This window comes from Dermacentor andersoni, chromosome 1 (assembly GCF_023375885.2).
Source record: "Dermacentor andersoni chromosome 1, qqDerAnde1_hic_scaffold, whole genome shotgun sequence".
Taxonomy (NCBI): Eukaryota; Metazoa; Arthropoda; class Arachnida; order Ixodida; family Ixodidae; genus Dermacentor; species Dermacentor andersoni.
The window spans coordinates 153,136,840-153,160,636 of NC_092814.1; the positions used below are offsets into that span (position 1 = coordinate 153,136,840).

Genomic DNA, 23,797 nt, shown 5'->3' on the forward strand with positions numbered 1-23,797 from the left:
CGGTGTTGGCTACGGATGCCAGCGGATCTGCGTGTGAGAGCGCCGGTTCGAGGCGGCAAGATAATGAAAATGGCGGCGGTGGTGGCTTTGAATAATGCCATTTCGGACTTGCGATCACAGCAAGAAGTCCGGAAAATCGGACGGCGAAGGGTTCTTGCGTCCGAAATTTCAGACATTTCTATACATTTACTTTATGGGGTACGTAGTGGTGCCGCGAAGCCGTCCGAATTATAGGGCATGTCCGAAAAATTGGGCGCCCGGAAAATCTGTCGTTGACAGTACACTAGCAACTCCTCCAGCCAATGACATGGCGTCAAAGACTATTCGTTACCACCCCTCTCTGTTGCTCGAAGCCAGCATTAGCGCGACTTCCATTCCCTTTCAATAAAATTACAGCTAATTTTCCCTGATAGAAGCACAAATTACCTGAGTATTTTCCAGACTATTCAAAATCCCTGAGAATTCCCGGTTTTCCCGGTTGGTAGACACCCTGAAACAGGTGCTAAGGTTGTATTCAAATTAGTTTAACAAAATTTAATTTCTTTACTGCCAAAATAGCACTTTTTTTCTATTAGCTTTTGCAATGCACTGGAGCCATTGCTTTTAGGAGTCATTGTCCCCAGCACCTCTACAAATAAGATCAAGGAGTCTGGAAAGTGCATTAAAAAAATCCTAAATTGAATTTTTCAGTGTTCGAAGTAATTTCTGCAGGTCTAGACTTTTAATGTGCCACAGAAAGGGGAGGGGTGCCTAAAATTGGTTGCACATCCCTTTTCGTCCCTTCATGTTCGTCTTAAAGGAAGTCTATGGCAGCAGATATTTTTCATGCACATATACTAAACAAACACATCCTCCGATAGCAGAGAATAGGCAAACCAGAAAAGCTTCAACACAACCTTTAAACATGTCCCCATTAGTGTACAGAACAAGCCACTATGGCAGCATCAATGCATGCCCCATGTGGACACATTACATAACATAGTCAAGAATGCATAGATGTAACATGAAATGTTAACCTAGTAGACAATACGTTATGCAACATCACTGTATCTTCCTGTGCCACTGATGTGCACTTTAAGCCTTCTCACAGTCTTCACAGAAATGCAATTACATGCAAAAAAATGCTGTGTACATTATCACAAAAGTTAATAAAGCTACAAGGAACACATGAAACAAATATCATTTTGGAAAATTTCACATATGATACTATCAATAGTACACAAAAACTACAAAATCACTAGCAACAAAAATACACATGTTACACTAGCACTGCTCCAAAAAATACAAGTGCTGTTGCATAGTTTGTATACACCATCATGCATACACAGTGTACATGCTGTGAAAACAAAACAAAAACAAACAAACCTGCCAACTGCCTGTACTTCTATATTTTTATGGTTCAAAGCAAAAAAGTGGGCTCAGGCTTCAGTGATGCTCTAGTAAAAACACTCCAAACTTGAAATTGTCAGCATGGAGGCCACTTAGTACGAACATTACAAATACCAAAAGAAAGGCCAAGGTCACTGTTGGTATTGCCAGTGACGGATGATGTACCTGAAACTCTTTCTGAGCATATACACAATGCAATTAATTAGGATACAAGGTTGCCTGCTAGGACACTGACAGCCCACAGAATCAAAGTGCACTGGACATTGATTCAAAAAGGTAGAACTGCATAAGACAGTGGAAACTGAGTGGAAGCTGAGCAGGTACCATGAGGGAGTGAAATTTTTTGTCCCAGTTGTATATTGGGACAAAAATATATACATGATATATTTTTGTCCCAGATATGTATTCTAAGTGCATAAAAACAAAACATTGGCGAATAGCAGTAAAGGATAAAAAACTTGTGTAATACATTTGATGCTTGCAGCTGCTGTCAGAACAGAAAGCAAAATATTGCTCGAATGCACAGGGTGGCAAGCGTGCTATAGGTGGAAACATGGCCACCAAGCCATGGGCACTGCGAAACAACTTACCCCTACTGTCCGCAGTTCCCCTAATCCATGCTTCCAGGTTAAAATGCCAAAAGCAGAGAAAATAAATGAGCACATGAATAAATTAAGGTAAAGATAACATACAAAAAAAAAAAAAAATCTGGCTACTGCGAGCCTGCATTTGCCCAGAGCTGTTCATGTGGCTAGCAATCATAATCAGAAACTGAAAAATTTTGGCTGATACCAATGTTGCCATTCACTAAGCCTAGCACATTTGGATCTCATTTGGAATAAGTAAAAAAAAATGGGCATAGTAATTTATTGGGATGACTAGAAGACAGCACAGTCTTAACCAATAACAAACCACTTGAGATGGCGAAGTTCCTAGCTCACATCATGAGCTATTCCTAGTGGGTGTTTAGTAGACCAAGAAAAACCACAAAGGACTTCCACTATATGATATTCAGTGACAACCTAAAAATTTAGGAGAGGCTTCTCTCACAAAAGCATGGTGTAAGTGCTGGTCTCCAAGACCATGCCAAGATAAGCAAGGGAAGAAAACAACTCACAGCGTAAACACCTGTGTATGCTGCAATACAGGGGGCTTTGAAAATGGATTAGGAGAGGGATTATTCTGACTTCACTTGACAAGAACATCCTTGCCCCTCCCTCAAGAACATAAACGGCAAGATGTGCATTTCAGCTGAGAAGGTATTGCCTGTACCCAGGGGCGTAGCCAGGGGGGGGGGGGGGCTTATGGGGCTTCAGACCCCCCCCCCCCCCCCCCCGAAATTTTTTAGTGCTGTCAATGCACTGCCAACCAAAGCAACCCCCGGTGCCGGAAATCATTCTGGATTTTGTCTAGAATGTCTTTTTCATGCTCAGACATTTCACCGCGAAAATTGGAAACTCGGGCTGGATTTCGTGGCAACGCCCATGCACCGGGAGTCACATAACGCAAGCAGCCCCATCTGAGCACAAAGTTTCAATGGTGTTTTGATTACAAACGGGCTCACCGCGGCATCTCGCGCAGGCCGCGGAATCTACGGAGTGCATGGATATCAATTCCAAAACTTTATGGGTGTAAGGCTACATTCACACTAGAGAAACGGCAAGCGGGCGGAAAAGCCAAAGCGGGCGGAAAATCTTTTTCGCGCGTGTACAAGATGTTCACATTTGTTTCGCCACTGCAGTGGAAACCCCTGCCGCTTCCGCCCACATCCATCTAGTTTACGTACGCTTGTCCGCGTAGTGGTGCTGTTCATCCCACTATTTCAAGACATACGTTCTTTCATTGACCCATCAGTTACTAAAAGCCATCATGTCCCGCAACTGCGCGTATCGTTTTTAACTTTCGTCCACCATGGAAGATAAACAAGGTATAGTTTCGATAGTTTTAGCTAGTTGCTTTTTCTAAAAATAGACAATGAACAACGGAAAATGTTAAATTTTATGACCAGATGTTTACATGCTAGTGCAGCTTCCGGTGAAGCGGAACCACTATCCGCTTCGCCGTGGCGCAAAAATCGGTCCGAGACCGATTTTTTTGCCGCCTGGTTTTCCGCCCGTCTTACCGCCTAGGTGGGCAGATTTTGTCAAGTTTATTCCGCTTCCGCCTGCTCCCAGACCAAGTGTGAACGTAGCCTAAATCTCATAAACCTTTGATGTGAAAGGTGCACTGACATTTCCAAAGTAGTGCTTTAGATTTTCAATTGCGGAACTTTATGGGTCTAATGCTGTTATAAACATTTGACGCCAAAGGTGCATTGACTTTTCTAAAGTCTTGCATTGGAACATGCAACGGGACAAGCCAAATCAACACACTATTAGACAAGTTGACAAGGGAAGCAGCGAGGTCCAATGACACGAAGCATTGTGGTGGTTCATTTGTGCCGTCATGTCACATAAAAAAATATAAATCAAATATTTTTTTCACCTACGCCAAAGCATCCATGTTAAGACACTAAAGCCAGCCAAAGTAACTACGTTCTTATTTATTTTTCCTACTTTGACTTTTATTTGCGAGGACACATTGAGCGTCTTCAATTTTTTCGGTCTTGCTACCCTACCCGCGGGCTGCTAGAGCCAGCCAGAGCGCATACGTTTTTCTCGTGTTGCCCTGACCACTGCACGGCGCACTTTGGTGCGTGTTCCGTTTACTCTGGCCGAGTGGATTTTCACCTGGCAGAGTTTTAGATGCTTTCTGGCTAGCAGACGAGAAAAAGAAACAATGGTCACTCGCCGCCATCACTGTGGGGGACACAACGGATTGCACCGCGTTCACCTGAGGGCAACCTCTCCGGAAAGTCTCGGCTCGCCAGTGTAGAATATCGAGCAGTATGCGTATAGTTCTCTGTGGACCAAGCGTCTCACGTTGCTTTTTTTGTTTTTTTGATATTCCTTCAGTAGCCACATTAGGTGCGCAAAGTAGGCAATCAATTGTGGCCAACATATTTTCCTTTGTTTTTTTTTCAATTTCGGTGCCCCCGCGACACAAAAGGAAAAAAATACATTGTTGCGGCACAGCGAATTGTTGCGTGGTGAAAGTTCGATTTTGTTACTTCTTCCTTTGCGGAACGTAAGGGGCCACGGGATGCTTCAGTTGCCGGATACTCTTATTATATTATTGTGATAGCAATTATATGGACACTCCAAGCACTATCCTGCTGTCACCGTCGCCCTCATGTTTCGTATAAAGTCCAAGGGCGATAGCATCGTTACCAAGCGCCGCATGCTGTATGTGCGAGTGAAAGCGTACGGGAAGGGGGGGCTGGAATAGGTAAGCCGACGATGGTGACTCGGTCTTGTGTGCGCAAAGGATAAAAGCGGAGAGCAAGCTAGTCATCTTCCGTCGCGCGCGATACATCGGGGGGAGTAGATGGAATGGGGGCGATATCTAGGATTCTATGAATCTGTGATTGCACAACATGTTTATTTGCTTCATTTGACGCATTATACACCGTGACTTTTTCTTAGATACGTACATTTATTGGATACTTATACGTATATTTAAATATCTTGTTTGGAGGTTTTGCATATACGTGCAGTGAAATTTGTTTCCAGTGACACTTTTTTGCCCTTTATCAAGCTCTATCTTCGCATTTGTGTATCCCATTGTATCTTCGCATTTCTAATGTACGAGGGCGAGTCAAATGAAAGTGAGCCTACCCACCCCGCGCAATAATGGTTCGGTTCATTATCTGTGAGGCATGTGCGTAGAAGAGAGGGATGTCTCATTTACAAAAGTGACACGCAAGTGTGAGGATAAAGGTTCTGTAATGCTCTCATACATTCGGTTGAACATGGTTGCGTGACATATTGGAAACTCCAAAAGTTGAATAGCGTGGTGCCGTGAAGTTTTTGACTGCTGAAGGTCTTTCGTAAAAAGAAATTAGTCGCCGTATGGCTGCCGTTTAAGTTGAACATCGCATTTCATTGGCCACTGTGAAACGTTGGAGTAAACGGTACAAAGGAGGACGTGAAAGTTGCAAAGACGATCCAAGACGGGACTAAAGCCATCGTGAAATCACCCTTTACAAAATTGCAAAAGTTGATGAGGTGATGAGACAAGAACGGAGGATAAGCATCGATGAACTGGCAGAGCGTCTGAACATCAGTCACGATTTGGTTCACGCCATAATCCATGAACATTTCTGTCATCAGCTTTTGTGTGCGCAATGAATTCCCAAGATTTTGAACCACCGCCAGAAGACGGAGAAGCTCGGCGCTGCCTTGACTGATCTGATCCGGTATCACAATGAGGGTGACAACTTCTTGTCTGCAATTGTGATCGGGGACGAACCATGGTGCCACTACTACGAGCCTGAAACACGACGGCAAAGCTTACAGTGGAAACATTCGAATGCACCACGCCCAAAGAAAGCAGAGGCCGTCATTTCCGCCGGAAAGGTGTTGTTGACCTTTTTTTTCGATCGTCAGGGACCATTACGGATAGAATTTGCTAAGTCTTGAGAGACTATCAATTGTTTCCGATACTGTGAAACGCCGGAATGGCTGCGTGTTGCAATCAAGAAGAAACGATGTGGAAAATTGACGAATGGGGTCATCTTGCTCCACGACAATGCCCGTCCCCAAATCGCTGATGTATTTAATACAAAACTGGCAACATTCAAGTGGGAAATGCTGCAACATCCGCCACACAGCCCAGACCTGTCGCCTTGCGACATCCACATTTTGGGGCAACCGAAAAAAAAAAACAGGTGAAGGGAACCACATTCGTGTCGGACGATGACGTGAAAGAGTCAGTTGCAGACTTTCTGAAGCAGCAACCCAAGGAATTTTATGAGACCGGAATCAAGCGACTCCTTAGTCAATGGGACAAATGTCTAAATGCTCATAGAGATTACTTTTAAATAAAGTACCCCCGTTTGTCATATATTCGCATTGGCTCACTATCATTTGACTCGCCCTCGTATATTTTGCAGAACTCCTGCTTTTTATACGTGCTCTCTGTTGCGACTATAAATTTGGTGCAATTGCTCACAATACACGACCGGTGACAGCTGCTCCTGCGTAATATATTGGAACAAATGCCAGCGTCATTAATATCATGCACTGGCCGTTGCATATATACAAGAATATAAACACGGTTCTTGAATGACAAAATTTCATTAACATATTTGTCCTCAACTTGTTCATTTCATGGCCTTTACATTTTTCATATCAGCGTCATGCACTCAGTGCTTTGCTGGTTTCGAACTGATATAGTTCTAAAGTTTGTGTGATATTTTCTTTACTTATTAAATAGACAAGAACATGGAAGCATTGATATCAGTTATTTTGGACACAATTTTTGCCACATACGAGTATGTTCTTTTATGAAGAATTATATATTTTACTTGTTTTTACGGTGCGTAGCGTTCAAGAATTCGTTTGCAGCATCTTTGCAATGGCAATGTAATTATTATTCCTGTAATTGATCCCTCAACAAATTGTTTAAGAGGAATCTTTAGCTCGGGCCCCACTCCGACGCAGCCTATTCAAATACATGTAAAATGCAAAAACGCTTTTCTGAGATAACCTCTGGATCGCTTTTAATGAAATTTGTTGCATTTGAGAGAGAAAGTTAAATTGTGGTGTCTGTTCGAAGCGGAATTTCGATTTAGGGCCTGAATTTTGTTTAAAATATTTCGAAAAATTTGAAAGTTCTAAAGAAATAGGAGCAAGACGTTTACAAACTAACAGCTCTGCATCAAGAACAGATATCGCGGATCTGTCAACGGCACCTATTATAACAGTCAAAGTAGACAAATTTCGTATGTCAATTTGTATCTTACGTGAATTCGTTACGTTGTGTACAAGGGTTCTGCAAAAGCCGTGTTTCATAATACTAAATATTTTAGATTCATGTGTAACTGAGCAATTTTGTCCGCCGTATATGTGCTATTAGATGAAATTCACAGAATTGTGATACTATTTTTCATTGTCGAGTTACAGAGTTTTAAACTTGATAGTTTTGTATTCTGAAAATTTGCGATTTTGGCCAATTTTTAATAAAACATTGACGACCTAAATGAAAAATTCGAAACTAGCAGTCACTAGAACTCCCCCCCCCCCCTTAAGTTTTTCTTTAAATGCAGCAAACTTAAGTCAAATTTGGTGCAGTGCTTGCAGAGAAAAATGAATTCCCGTTCTACATGTATTTAGATAGGAGAACCCAAGCTAAAGCTTCCTCTGAAGGAAGATGCCGAGCTGCAACGTAAGCCCCCCCCCCCCCCCCCCCCCCCCCCCGAACGAAATTTCTGGCTACGCCACTGCCTGTACCTCATGAACAAATGAGTCCTTCCCTCCAAGGTGAGGAACTGCATAATAATGCAATGCCTGAACAATGTGAAGGTGAGGATGTGGATTACAAAGAGATGGAAGGAGAGAGAGAACAGGCAGATGTAGATGGCTTGTGTATGTATGCAATGTTCCCTTTGAAGGGAATTCACTGCTGGATTCAAAGGTGGCAAGTGGCTACAGTAAGTGCATACACCTTTTCCTGCACTCCCTGCTGCTCAAACTATTACTTCACTATCCCTTTAGCCTTCCAGTTTCCATCCCTAGCAGAAACAGAAAACTGTGCATCTCCACACATATGTGAAGTTGTTGCAGGGCTCGTGAATCGACCTTTGCCCTTACTTTTTGAGCTAACACCTCCTCTTCATCCTCCACAAACCTGCCATCCATTTAGACACCCGCACACAAACAAAATATTTTGCTGCTGCATGCATGAGGTCAGAGGTGAAACCTTACAATAGACTTTTCTTGCTATAAAATCAGGTGCACGTTAGATTTCTACACTGCTTAGGAGCTCTAATGTCATTTCTACATTAGTTTTCTACTTTAAAGACTTAAAAAGTGGGTGCGGAGGTGTGTTAGAAACAGGCAAATACCACTAAGTGAATCAGCTATCTGTTTCGGTGTTTTTTCTGCTTCTTGTTTAATTCAACCTGCCAGATAATTTGGTCGATTTCAGCGGTCCCATCAGGATGGACTTAAAAAGCCCCTTAAACGGTTCGGACAAATTTTGTAGATGCGTAGGGTACAGCTAAAGTTAATCATTCGCACCATGATTTGTGTGAAACGTCTCATATTAAGAGAGCTACGGATGATTACAAGTTACCCTCCTCCATAGTCATGCATTTTCTCCTCAACTCGTTCGCTGAGTGATCGGGGCTAAGCTCCGCCTTCACTGGCTCTGCGTCATGATGGCACGTTGTGTCGTCGACTTCTGGTTCTCTAGGAGTGAGTGTGCAAAGCTTCTCCAAACTCTCCGCCAGCTGCTTGGCAGTCAACTCCAAGCAAGAGCTATCGAAGCAGCATGTGTTGCGAGCATTCAGTCGCAGCGCCGAACGTGTCTGGTATTCCGGTAACCGCAGGCGATCTAGGCATTTCGACGGATGGCTGGAGGCATAAACTCAAGCTGATGAAGGAACTTTAGCGTATACGCACGTGAGCGGCTTGATCGGCCTGCACAGTCCAGCCACCTGTTGGTGCAGAGCTTAACCAGCCAAACAAAGCGCTAATATTGCTCTAACCAAGTGTAGAACATTTTCAACATTTACAAGAACATTGTGTTAACGATTACACTCCTGCGAAAAATTACTGCTACTGTGTGTGGTTGAGCTCTGTGCCACCAGGTGGCTGCACCGTGCAGACTGTTCACATTTGCGCTTCTGTGCATCCCGTGAAACAATACAGTCATACGGCCAGGCCGTCCCCTTGCGCTTCCATTTACCCTAAAACCGGACTCGCAAAACGCTATTGTGGTAGTATCCTTCCGGTGTAAAGTGATGGCCGCAAACGCGCAAATCCTGGCGCCGATCGGATAGCAGCAGTCTGATGCGCTGCAGCCAGACAGCTCATCTGCTACCTTGCAGAGGGACATGATGTCGCAGCTTGACATATTGCCAGTCGCTACGTTTACAGTCCACAATGTAACAAAGTCGAATCATAGTGCTCGCGAAAACACTGAGACCGACTGTGACCGCAGAGCTCTCGTCAAAATGGAGCACATTGTAACACAAGCAGACGACGCTTGCTGTGTGCCGGAAGTGCTTTTAAGTGTAGTGAGAAATTGTTCTGTTACTTTATTTTCATAGAAACAACTAAACTAACACTCCAACTATTACGAACATCATTTGTTCACCATAAAGCTGGAAAAATTATCGACGACGCACCCTGGGCAGCCAATCGGATAGCTTGCCCTACTGACATCAATTGGGTGATTTACGTAATATGGGTAGGGGCGGCTGAAAATTCCGCCGAGCAGTGTGCTGCAATTGGCAGCGATGTACATTTTTAAAACCTTATAATAAATTATACACTTTACATGGAGCACTTAGATGCGTCAATTAATCATCAGAAGGACCTACTCTAACGACTCAGTACGTTTGTACAAAATCGTCAAAATCCTTTCAGGGTGCCTAACGGAAGTCAAATGTACTTAAGCTACTTCCTGATCAGGCATAAAGCTTCTCTGCCTTTCAGAATGTGGCGTAGTCTACATTTCACAACAGTGTTGAACTGCTAACTACATCCATTTTTGTGACTGGACATATGAAAACACTTGCGCTCACCAAGCTGTGGTGTTTCTGCCACTACCCCTTTGATGAGATGCATTTTCTATTGCTTTCTTGTCTACCTTAATCCTTTTACATATTGTCAGAGCCCTTCAATTTCGGGTAAAACCCAGTAATTCCCGATTTTTGCACTGGCAGCAAAATTCATCAAAATTTGGTTAAACCGGATTTCTCCTCGAAGTTTGTCTTCCATAAAGGATATTAAAAATGCAGGTGCTACAAAACTAATGAACACTGCCCATATTGTTTGAGCAAGTAGTCAAGATATAAAGTATAATATTATTAATATTGTTTATATATAAATATTGCAGAATTAAAGCTCCCCCCCCCCCAATACAAACAAAGTTGGTAAAAACCGGTGATTTGCTTCGTTATATTGAAATTTCATTATATTGAAATTTGACCTTTTATGTAAAGAAATACAGTTGCCAATGGATTTACATAAAATGGGCCGAAGATATAACACACTTCATTATATTGAGGTTCTAAATACATGGTGTTCTATGGACAAGGAGTTATAAAAGGTTAAATGCTTTGTTGTACTGAAATTTGTTATAGTGAGGTTTAATTGTACTATATGCTTTCTTTTCACTAAACGCTCAAGCGAAAACCAGCATATATAATATATTCAGTGCCTATCGGCCTTGAGCAACCGAAACAAAACCTTGTTACTTTTTTTTTGGCAATCACGTTTAAACGAATATGACAATGGTCCATCGCATTGCATTTCCCACATTTCACATGCCTGTAAACAGCAGTAATGCACTAGGAAGTGAACGCAGCACTGACGTTGCTGTACATTGCAAGCGGTAGCTGTGCCACTAAGAGGACATTTGATCAAATGAGTTTGTCACATCACTTGCGAGCAGCTCTCTTTGTCATTACATGCTCCTGTGAGCGATCTCACTGGTTTAAGTATGTTTGGGTCGAAAAAGACACCATTATGCGTGTTAATCGTTGGCAAATGTTCAGGAAAATCCTAACATTGAGCTGCCAGATTACGAAATCCAGATTTCTCCTCAGTTTGTCTCTCTAAAAATGATGGCCTATTTTTACCCCGGAAAATTTAAAAAATACCTAAAGCCTGAAAACAAAGGACCCTAATATAGTATGGGATTTCAAAACTTAATCTTGCAAGAGAAACCACAATGAATATCAAAAAACTGATTATTCAACCAGCATCTCCTTTAACATTTAACACTTTGACGGTCAATGACGTAAATATACGGTGCCGCGAACAAGTCCGAAAATGGTCGATGCCGTATATTTACGGCGCCGTATGTATGTTTAAAAAGCGCGCCAATTTCCAAACTATTTCTTTTCTGTCATGTGCTGCCACTATGTGGGGATACAGGGAATTTTTCTCGTGCGCCTCCCTCTCTCGGTTTTCGTTGCATGGTTTGTTTTAGCGCTAGTTTGCTCCCGCGCGTCTATATACCACCACTCGCGCATTAGCGTGCGCGCGGGTGGGCAGCCGTTTTGATTTTGTTTCGCGGGCGGTTTCCTAATCGCTCAAAGGGCGACCAGTTGTTTCTCGCTCATTTAGTGCTCACAGGGGTGCGCATAGGAAGGATACCGCCGTGCATGCGTTTCCGTTTTTTTTCTTTTTCTAAAGACTCGCGAAAACTAATTGCCCTAGCTGGTTGGCGATAAGATGAAGATTAGCAGAAGTTTGTCACATGTGTTGCTTTTTTTGATGGGCACACAACCAAACAGTTTTCTTGAGTGCGCGCACCTACGCTGTTCGATTACGCTATGGACGTACGTATTAGTGTAAGAGCAGGAACATTTGAGGCTTGCGAAATATTCTCGTGTGCGGATTTTCAAAGCCTTGAACTATGTGCATAAAAATGCATCAAATTTATAATTCTGATAAGTTTATTTCCTTTCTTATTGTTGATATTCATGAATGAAGAGTGCATATATACCAACACAAAATAATTTTTCTCACTTTACGGTCACCCTAGAAAAATTACGGTATTTTTCTTTTCAAAATAAATCCCTAAGAAGAATAGGAATCTGCAATAAAAAAAATCGACCCTGGGCGGTCGCATATGGCGAAAAAAATCGACCCTCAAAGGGTTAATGAATCATGGGCATCTTAGAGTACCAACAACTATTAGTAGTTATCTCTTGGTCACCGTCTACATTCTCTGTTAATGCATTAGTATTTGTCATAACTACAGTAAAACCTCATCAATTCGAACTAGGTTAATTCGAAATCCCGGATAATTCGAAGGTTTTCTGCGGTCCCGTATTTTCCAATGTAAATTTGACCGGATAATTCGAACTGGCGGCCTAGGCCAACCCGATCAATTAGAAGATTTGGGGTGCTATGCGGCAATTCTCGATCTACATTTCACCGCAAACCAAATGAAACGACGGCCATTTGGAGCCACGAGGCGACGCCACATAGCAATCATGATTATTTATAGATGATAGATTATTTATAGATTTATAGATATTTATAGGCGCCTGACCCGTAGTACTGCTAGCACAAAACTCAGTCCACGGTATGCCTCGCACACCGCCGAAAGGCGCGCCTGCAGAGAAGACGTGCTTCACTGCAACGCAGCGGGCATACCGCTTTTTGTCACGTGCTCTCGTCCCCCACTCCGCACGCTCCTCGCAGTTGCAGCGGTCACAGCGTCAGCGCATGTTCCGTGCCACTGCCACTGGCTGCCGTTCGCCCACTCTCTCTCTGCGCCTGCGGCGACGTGTGTGCGCGCAATGCCGGTCGGCGCCGTTTCTTTGTGCGCGGTAATTAGGGGTGTTGCAGCTAATGTGGTGCTCTTTCTTTTTCTTTCTGAACCGTGCAGAAGTGCCAGTGAGCAAAGATGCCAAAGTATAAGACTTTAATGCTGCAGCAGAAGTTCTGCTTGATCCAAGAAGCGGGTAAGAACATGTGTTCCAAGACAGAGTCGGCTGAAAGGTACAGAGTGCCCCTCTCAACGTTGTCCACAATATTGAAGAACAAGTCGAAGGTACTGGAGGCCTACAGCAAGACATATTCTTTGAAGCAGTCGTGAGTACGGGCTCCCACGTACCAAAATGTGGAATCAGCTTTACTTCACTGGCTGCAGAAAGCAAACGCAGCCCACCTTCCAGTCAATGGATCGCTACTGCGGGAGAAGACCAACGACTTGGCTCTACAACTTGGGCACGAAGAGTTCAAGTGTAGCAATGGATGGTTCAGCCATCTTAAAGAGCACAACAATTTGACCTTCGTAGCCACCTGTGGCGAGAGCGGCAGCGCAAATGAGAGCATCGTCAACGACGGGAAGAAACACACGTTGGGACCATTGCTTAGTGAGTACGATGCAGACGATGTGTACAACCTTGACGAGGCAGCCCTTTTTTACAAGATGCTGCCCACAAAAACGTTCACAGCGAAGGACACTGCGGTCAAGGGTCGAAAGCAGGGCAAGGAAAGAATTTTCGTTCTGTTCAGCGCGAACATGTGCGGTAAACACAAGCTGCCGCTAGTCGTAGTTGGAAAGAGTGGGAAGCCTTGCTGCTTTAAAAATGCACGGCTGCTGCCAAGGGATGAGCTTATCTACCGGCACAACAAGAAAGCCTGGGTCACAGGTGCAATATTTGAAGATTACGTTCGGCAGCCTGATTGCAAGTTTGCGGCCACAGGCAGGAATGTACTCTTCGTTGTTGATAATTGCCCGGCGCATGGTGACATCCCACACCTGAAAGCTATCAGGATGGTATTTCTTCCTCCGAACACCACGTCGATCTCGCAGCCAATGGACCAAGGTGTCATTCACCCCACGAGGATGATTTACCGGCATCACCTGCTCAAGCGCATGCTCCTTTGCTACGACAACGGCAAGGAGTATTCTATCGACCTCCTCGGCGCCATATGTCTTATTGTGTAGGCATAGAAGCAAGTGGAACCCATTTCGATCATGCAGTGTTTTGAACATGCTGGCTTCTTGAAGGAAAGCACCATCGGTGCTGATGCTGACTATTCATGTGCACTTGATGAAAAAGGAGCCGAGTGTTGCGATTGCACCAATGCACTCTGCGCAGAGGATTGCGAATCCGGTGCAGTCGGCTTCGCTGAGTATCTGAACTTTGAAAATGATCAACGTGCTACTCACACTTGGAGAGTGAAGCTACCGCTGATGCGATCATGTGCGATGACAGTGAAGATGACGACGCTAACAAGCCCTGCCGAGCACCCGCTTTCGGGGAAGTTATTGGATCGCTCAACGTTATCCGCAGTTGTGTTGAGTGCTACGGTGGAAATTCTCAAATGCTGGACGTAGTTGGTCGACTAGAAAACATGACCCTTGGAGCCTTGAACTACAGGACACGGCAAACCAGCATCTCTGATTACTTTAAGTAATCCAAAGATCGCTGAATAAAGGTAGCGCATTCCTGCAGCAAAATTTCTTGCCTGGGTTGCATTACTTTTTGTGTTCGGTTAATTCGAAAACCCACTTAATTCAAAGATTTTTTTTCGGTTCCGATGACTTCGAATTAACGAGGTTTTACTGTACAGTAAAACCTCGTTGAACCGTACCCGCTTAAACAGTAGTTTCATTTTAACTGTAGTAAAGTCAAATCCCTGACTCAACGGCCATTAAACATAATGTGTTTTGCATCCGCATAAACCGTATCAGCTTACTGCGTATGTATCTGTTAACACGCAATGTTTCCACTTTTCGTCGTGCAAACACTACGGTGCATCGTCTCTATCGGGCTGCCCAGCAGAACAACAAGCTGCCCAGCAGAACAACAAGCACCCTGTGCATTCGTGCATGAAGCCACAGCAACATCAACATTACAACATCATTTTGGCGGCGTGCCAGAGAGAGTTGTGGTGTCGTGCATGCGAGGACTCGCGTCATGCCGAAGCTCGGATAAAAAAAGACGCCGGATGCTCAGCATAGAAGAAAAATTAGGCATCGTTCATGCTATCAAACGTGACACGAAGAAGTTGGCGCTAGCACGCGACAGGGATCTGCTGTTGACTACGGTGTGTGGCATTTGGAATGCGAAGAAGTTGCTCGGCAGCGCTGCTGCGACTGCGAAGGGATGTCAGCTATGAGGTTCGACTTTTCGCCATCGTTGCCTCTGTTGTTGCCAAAGTGTCGGCTAGCGACAGTGATGAGGACGACACAGCAAGCGACAGCACAGGCGATACAGGCCCGACAGTGGCAGAAGCTGTGCGCTACGTCAGCCTCATGAATGCAATCGTCATGACGAGAACAGCACCCCGCAATAAAAAAGGCGCCCCGCGACTTCTGCAGCACTACCGCCCGCGTGCATGGAGAACATGCAACGTCAACGAGGAATCTGATATGTGAGTGTTTGCCGAGAAGAGGGGGCGGGCTGAAAAGCTGGCTCGCAGCTTCAGTAAGTTTGAGGCCGCTGTCATCGCTGCTAGGCCGTGGCGGCATCAAACGAAAATAACACTTGTCACACAAAGTGAATAAATACTGCATGTTTCTTTCCCCTTGCATCGCACTCTCTCTGAGTTCCGTTCTTGACAGGTAAGTGGGCGATCTCATGCTATTTTGGTTAAGCAGTACTACTGCTTTGTACGTACTTTTTCCGTGCTCCAGCCAACTACGGTTTAATGAGGTTTCACTGTATTACTACAGTTGCAGGAGGGCTTAAAGAACTAACAATTTAGAAATGACCAACCACTGCAATATGAAATAAACTAAAAGTAATAAGCCAAATTTCATAACTACTCTTGTGGACTTTCAGGTGTGACATACATTTATTATGGTAAATGAATGTGAATGTTATATTTCCTCTTTGCTTTAAGTAAGATAAAAGGGCAGAGAGTATTTAAAGCAAGGTGTACACCCCATGTTTTTGAGTAAACGGGCATCAAGAACTTATATGGTTACAGTGATTCCAAGTACCTCCAAGCCATTAAAAAAATTTATGAATAAATTTTGGGCTTTAACATGACAAAACCATGATCTAATTTTGAGGCATGCCGTAGTGGGGGACTCTGGATTAATTTTGACCCCCTGGATATCTTTAATATAACACCCAATGCATGGCATGCAGACATTTTCGCATTTTATCCCAGGACCTTGTGCTTAGCAGTATAATGCCATAGCCGCTAGGTCACCACAGTGGATCTATCTCCAAGCTTCAACTCCTGCACAGACACACACACTATGCCCACAGAATAAAAGTTCTAGCTTTAATGTACAAGGTGAACCTTCTGCTAGTAAGAAAGGTATGAAATCAGGACAAAGAAGTTTTTGAAAATATTAATACCGTATTTACTTCATTCTAGTGCACCACAGTATCTAACGTACGTGCAATTTTTGCAGGCTTAAAGTAAGAAAGTAAGAACGCACCTGAAATAAGATGCACCTGAAAGTAACATGTACCTGATTTATAACAGAAACATTCAGCAAGTTGCCAGGTTCACGACCAGAAAAAACAAGATGTGGAGAAATTACCTTTCACAGAAGGGGAACTATTAAATGAGCTTTCATGATGAAAGCGGTACACCATCGTCACCATTTCCACAAATACCAAGCACACAAGGTGGTACAGCAAAACCTCGCTAATTTGACCTTTGTTAATTTGGAAAATCTGATCATTTGGACCCGTCCTCTGGTCCTGGTGGGCGTATAGTACATTAATTATTCGATTCAACCCCTCGTTAATTCAGACGTACTTGGCCGCACACTGGTTCATTCAGATGACTCTTAGAACTAGGCAAGCATGGAGCGGTGCATAAGTATGCGACGCGAAAGAGCAAAAGCAATGCTAGTGTCCAACCAAAACAAAGCAGCAGAGTCTGCATTGCCATAGTCACCAGAAGAAATCATATGTGGACAGGAATGGCAGAACACTTATTTGTGCCTTTATTCTGGTGTTCTAGTGTTCTTTATTCTTGAGATGATGATGACATAGAGCTAATGAATGAAACCGTAACTAGGCTGGCTTCAGAGGCAGCAATTGAAGTGGGAGGCAAGGCGTTAAGGCAACCAGTAGGCAAGCTCTCCCAAGTAACAAAGGACCTAATAAAGAAACAAAGCATGAAAGTGTCCAACTCAAGAGACAAGATAGATTTCGTGGAACTGTCAAAACTGATCAACAAGGCGAAAATAAGTGATATACGAAACTATAAGGTTTCGCTGAAGAAGCCGTAAATAATGGACGCAGCCTGAACTCAGTGAGAAAGAAACTTGGCATAGAAAAACCAAGATAATATGCACTGAAAGATAAGTAGGGTAATATCATCAGCAATCCCGAAGATATAGTAAAAGAAGAGGAAGAATTCTATACTGACCGGTACAATACCCAGAGGAGTCAGGATACCTCCATTAGAAACAGTAATGAACAGGATACAGAAACTCCTCCTATAACTAACGATGAGGTCAGAAGGGCCTTGCAAGACATGAAACGAGGAAGAGCGGCAGGAGAAGATGGAATAACAGTCGATTTAATCAAAGAGGGGGAGACATACTGCTTGGAAAACTGGCGGCTCTTTATCCGAAGCGTCGATCGACTGCAAGGGTCCCAGAAAACTGGAAGAATGCAAACATTATACTAATCCAAAAAAGGGAGACGTTAAGGAATTGAAAAATTATAGGCCCATTAGCTTACTCCCAGTATTACATAAAATATTTACCACAATAATCTCCAATAGAGTAAGTGCAATACTGGACTTTAGACAACCAAGGGAACAGGCTGGCTTCAGGAAGGGATACTCTACAATGGATCACATCCATGTCATTAATCAGGTTATCGAGAAATCCGCAGAGTACAATAAGCCTCTCTATATGTCTGTCATAGATTACGAAAAAGCATTTGATTCAGTAGAGATACCAGCAGTCATAGAGGCATTGCGTAATCAAGGAGTACAGACTGCTTATGTAAATACCCTGGAGGGCGTATAGTACTACAGAGATTCCAAAGCCAGCTTAATTCTACACAAGAAAAGCAGGAAGATACCTATAAAGAAAGGGGTCAGACAAGGAGACACAATCTTTCCAATGCTATTCACTGTGTGCTTGGAAGAAGTATTCAAGCTATTAAACTGGGAAGGCTTAGAAGCAAGGATAGACGGCGAATATCTCGGCAACCTTCGATTTGCCGATGACATAGTTCTATTCTTTCAGTTAATGAAAGCATGTTGACACAGTAAGCATTTGTTTATTGTTATCTTGATAGTCCTGATAATTTCACACTTGGTTAGTTTTGGCATTTTTTTTTTCAGTCCAATGAAATCTTAATTGACAAGGTTTTACTGTACTCTCGAGCAACCACTTCTAGAGACATCACTACTATCACTTCCACGAGGTTTTACGTGACTCAGCATTGGACTTGTTGAAATATGCATCTGACAGCATTCCTGTGATAGCGAGCGAGCTCAGGACAGCACCAGAAACTCTGGTGGCCGCATACGCTGGTGCATCCGGTGTCAAGTGGCACGACACCTTGCGAATGTGATAGTATCTCCAAAAGTGATTGTTGTCTAGCATAAAATAAACCCACAGCAACCTTCAAGAAAACATACTCTGCCGCCATTTCGTGATGGCGATGATGCTGCATTTGTCGGCTCTGACAGTGAGCTATTGCCAACGCTTCAAACGCAGTTTTGGTTTCTTCTTTGATTGTAATGCACAGGCAATTTCCAGCACCATTACAGAAGAACCTCATTTATACGATGCCGTTACGTACGATTTCCCGGCAACAACGTTTGCAACCAAGCACACAAAAAATTACCGAATCGAGCTATCCTTATATTTTACAGGTTTATATATTCCAGGAAAACATGATCTTGCGGCACCAATGTTCAATATATTGGCATAACTATGATCATATGACACATTTTCCAGCCGCTAGATACCATGTAAACAAGAAAATGAGCAAGGAATGCACTATAGAGAGCAGTAGCCACCTGCTTCGGCAGCTTCACCGCAATACTCGCCCGCCCTTCTTATGTCACCGGCGCACGCTCACTTTTTTATTCCTGTTTACCAGCAAATTTTCTCCAGGTTCGCTGCATGCTCGATTCATGGCTATTACTACCAACCTTATTGCGATAATTAAGCATCTTCGCCTATCTGTTTCAGAGCGCATGGTGTCGCTGTAAGCGTACTGCACGCTTTTAATAGGTGATAACCCAAACGCGCCATCGTTCCTTACTGCAGGCTGCGATCGGATACGTTTTCTGGCCGCTAGATTCCATGTAAACAAGAAAAGGTTCGAGGCGCGCACAACTGAGAACAGTAAGTGCCTGCCGCATCAGCTTCCACGCAATACTCCCCTGCCCGTCTCACGTGAGAATGCCAGCGCGCACTCAGTTTTTTTATTCCAGTAGCAGCAAATCTCCTCCCAAGTCATCGCACACCTCATTCACAGTTATCGCTGCCAAAACTATTGTGATAAGCATCTTCACCAATCCGTTTTACAGCCAGTGGGGAGGCGGGCTAGTGCCATTGGTAGCATTTTGCCCGCTCTTAGTAGGCCACAATCCAAATGCTTCTACCTTCCCTGCTGCAGGTGGCGCGATGTGAGTGTTACATTTCGCTTCGGCGGCAACTGGCGTTGCTCACCAGCTCGATTTCGTTGGGACTGACAACCGATTTTTAAGGACCTAGTTTTTTAAGACACAATGCAAAGCTCACCCTCGGTAGTGTTTACATCTGCAGCGGTTACTTCCGGAAGTGCATGGATATTTAGTAAGCAGAATTTTTTTATCTTACTAGTCTCTAAAAAAGTAAGAGTTCCTCCTCCAGCAACACTGAGAAGTGTGAGCGATGTTGACATCCGGCCACCCTCATAAATTGTGAAAGCCACCCATCGTACTGCTTTTATAGGAGTGAGTGTAACTGGTTCACCACCTGCATTTTGACCTTTTCAATCACTTTTGAAAAAAAAAAAGTAAGCTGGTGCAATAAGTTCACATTGTTGTACAGACATTTGTTATTTTTGTATCGTATTTTCCCCCAAGTACACACTCACGTCATGGCTAACTGGCTTCCGTTGTTGTTCTGTCAACAGATGAGCCAAGCCAACACATTGAAAACGAAGGCAGTGCCACTTTTCTGCTCACTACAAACGAAGGCTCATCTGCACATTGTAAGTCAAGAAAAACTTGTAACAGTAAAAAGTATACTGCATTTCAATACTAATAAAAAGACCAGTAACCGCGTACACTAGTAGAAGGTCACGTGGTGGACCTCTTATGCAGCTTCATGTTTTTGCCACATGAGGTGCCGAAGATCAAAATTAATTAAATTATGGGGCTTTATGTGCCAAAACCACTTTCTGATTATGAGGCACGCCGTAGTGGGGGACTCTGGAAATTTCAACCACCTGGGGTTTTTTTGCCGAAGATCATTTTTCGTGACTTTTAGTGATGAACAAAAAATATGAATTCACATTTAATGAGAAAAACATGGCTCGTTTTAGCCACTACTCTAGAGAATCATTCCATCAGAGGGTTTATCTTGATTCATATGTTCCGAGCGGTTATCTGTCCCTTTAAGACACTACACAATAGGAAAACAAAACGTGCCTCGAGCTGCCGAAGCCCCACCAGCTCGATGCGCGTCTCGTGCCTCATGTGCAACAATTCGCGCAACGTTTTTTGTATTATGTGGATATTATGTGGTTCTACTGTATTTTAATAAAAGAGTGCATATTAGAATCGTGTAAATACAATGCATAATAATATGTAATGTACATAGCATCAGACTGAAGGCATGCTTTATATGTGTCTGCTATCAAAAGCAAGTTTCCCGCTAATATATATATATCAGCCATTTCAAGTAGGCAAACAAATAGTGCACTTAGAAATATGTGGCATATGCTTTTGCAAAGACTTGTGCTGACCTCACCTGTGCCATGGAGACTAGTGCACGCCATGGCTAGACAGCACATATACAGTATATCTAAGCACTTATTTCACCCACTGCAAAGCGCCATATGTATGACTTGTGCAGATGTCCAACAAGTTAAAGCTTCAGACCATTTCAAGAATGAATAAATTGTTTGGATTACATATCCATAGTTTAAATTTTGTAATTCTACAAATGTAATCCACAATACCGGCTCAAATTGCACATTTCAACGTCTGCCCAGATTCTGTCTCTGATCATGCAGCATGAAAATTTCACACTGAAACAGCTGGGAACCAGCTCACATGATCGCACATATGGTATTGACAGGTGCGTAGATGTTCATGGCAGTATTGACCGCAAGCGTTTAAGAACACACGCTGGCTTACCAGATGCCCTTCAGCACGACCTAAGTGGGCAAGACTGCGCAGGCAGAGACGGCGCACAGCCAGGCTCGGGTCAGATAAGGAGCCCAGTAGGTGGTTCATGAGCGGCTCGGCCAGCAGGGGTGCTCCCTCGAAAGGCTGGCTCAGCAGCTCAGCAAACAGTGCCAGCACGGCCAGACGCTGGGTCTCCAATGGGCTGCCACCAAGCCTGTTCTGCAAGCCCGATACCACACCTGCCACCTGCCAAGGGCACTGCTGGCACAGAAGTCTGTGAAACGAGAAAAGAGGAGCCACTGTTCAGAAGAGGCCTACAGCTTAACCCCACGTTTTATTATTTTGACCTAAGGTGAGCTTATTTTGCTTTCTTTTAAATTTATTTACGGCTTATTTTCTAACTTCCCTCTATCAAACCTTCTAAAGCTCTTTCAGCCAATATGCTTCACGTTTTAACTGTGAAAACCATTCACCTCTTCACTATAGAATACAGTAAAACCTTGTTAATTCGACCTTTGTTAATTAGGAAAATCGGATAATTCAGACTTGTCCTTTGGTACCGGCAGGCATATGCATTACTTAATGCAATGAAACTCTGGTTCATTCGGACGTGTGCGGGAGCACATCGGTTAATTCAGACAACTCTCAAAGCTTCACAAGTGCAGAGCGCTGCGAATGTGCGATGCAAAAGAGCAGAAAACGGTGCCCACCAAAACGAAGCGGTGGAGCTTGCATCACCATAGTGATCAGTGGAAATCGTATGCAAATGACAGCAATGCCAGAATGCATTGTGCCTATTTGTGCCTTTGAAGCCTTCATTCTTGTGCTTACCGCCGAGCACAGCACCGCATCGGCCGCATGCCTTCATGACTGCACAGTCGCCAGCCACGACCGCGTCGATAGCGGCCGCGGTTTCGTCCACAGCGGTTGCCACTAACAGTAATTTCAACTTGGTATACGCATGTCAGCCGCATGCCTTCATAACTGTGTAGTCACCATGCTTCATGTGACCGCGTCGATAGCGACCGCTGCTTCATCCGCAGTTGCAGCAAGCGTAAGTTCTGTTGTGACTCAGTGCGTGCGTCGGCTGCACACCTCCAGAATTGCAAGCGCGCCATCCATGATTCCGTCGACAGCGGCCGCGGTTTCATCCGCAGAGGTTGCAGCAAACAGTAGATTCGTTTTTACTCAGTGCAAAGCTGTCGAGGATAAAGAGCATCGTCTACATCGCGATGGGCAGTGGCCTGGCGACCCTGGCAAAAAAATAATTGGGATGTGCGCGCGGTAGTGAAAAGCGTGTTTCAAATGAAGATGCGCACCGCAGCCACGCTGTGAAGGAAGTCTCGAGGCCTTCGCCGCTGCAAGCACTAATCAGTCATGAGATGATGAGAATTGCAGCTTCTGCACTGCTTTCGTGCAAAAATAGAAACAAGATTGGCTGATTCATTCAGTAAATAAAAGCATGTTGACGTAGTAAGCATTTGCTTATTGTTTTCCTGATACCCTCAATAATTCAACATCCAGTTAATTCGGACATTTTATTCTGTTCCGTGAAATCCGAATTAACAAGGTTTTAATATATTTGTACTTGTCATTGCCATGAATGATACAGTTGGAAACGAGAAAAAATGTTTTATTTTACACTGCTTCAAAATCAACTACAGTAAAACCTCGTTAATTCGAACTCGGTTTATTCGAAATCCCGCGTAATTCGAAGGTTTTCGGCGGTCCCAACAGTTTGCATGCAAACTTTGCCGGATAATTTGAACAGCCAGCGTGCCCATATCTGGATAATATGTCAGTTTAAACCATGGCCTCCGTGATCCGCAACAACAAAAATTTGTGTGCCAGTCTCTGAGGCTAGTATAGTTGCCGGAGTGGCCACCAGGCGGCACTTTAAATCAACTTTCTGTTTCCGGTAAACGTTGTGCATATTTTTGTGGAGTGTAGCGGCGGTAACAGTGAATTGCTGTGCACTGTAAGCAGACTAAGACGCAGCCTATGATGCGGCTAACTACCGCGCCAAGCAGTCACGCATCGATGACTACCATATTTACACGACTGCAAGTCGACCACTTTTTTTAAATTTGAAAATCTGAAGTGGGGGGTCGACTTATAATCGAAACCAAAACATGGCACCGCCAAAAAAGCGAGACCAACGGGAGCTACAACGTAGTTAGAATTTTGTTTGCTCTATGGCCCTACCCATAGCTTTTCGATATCCCGCATGTTTGTTCGCTTTTCGAAAGGGTCTTTCAACATTTTTTAGAGTTTTACAGTGCACACAACACTCATGAGGGGGTGTCGATAGTTGATGGAAGCGCCGCTGTTCTATTTGCGGCGGCACACTCAGTACGGCGGCCCTTGTGGGGAGCATCGGTAGTTCATGGAAGAGCAGACACCACTCGCGGGTTTCTCTGCCTGTTGCGCTTAGCTATCTCTGTAGTTTGACGAAAGGCATTGGTTTGACGCGTTCCATTTGACTGCCAGCTATGTGCTACTTCTATGCTTCCTCAGTCATCATGAGTGCTCTAGGCCCACTAATCATT

At 43.9% G+C, this 23,797-nt stretch overlaps 1 protein-coding gene across 2 annotated transcripts in view; it reads right to left on the minus strand.

Moving 5' to 3' along the window:
- c11.1 (maestro heat like repeat family protein c11.1) overlaps positions 1–23,797 on the minus strand; it is a 213,933-nt gene that overhangs the window by 19,219 nt on the left and 170,917 nt on the right. For both annotated transcript variants that reach the window (XM_050194373.3, XM_055062171.2), the window contains exon 31: positions 21,258–21,522. In XM_050194373.3, the coding sequence (XP_050050330.1) occupies positions 21,258–21,522 (265 nt within the window). The remainder of the gene's footprint in view (positions 1–21,257; positions 21,523–23,797) is intronic.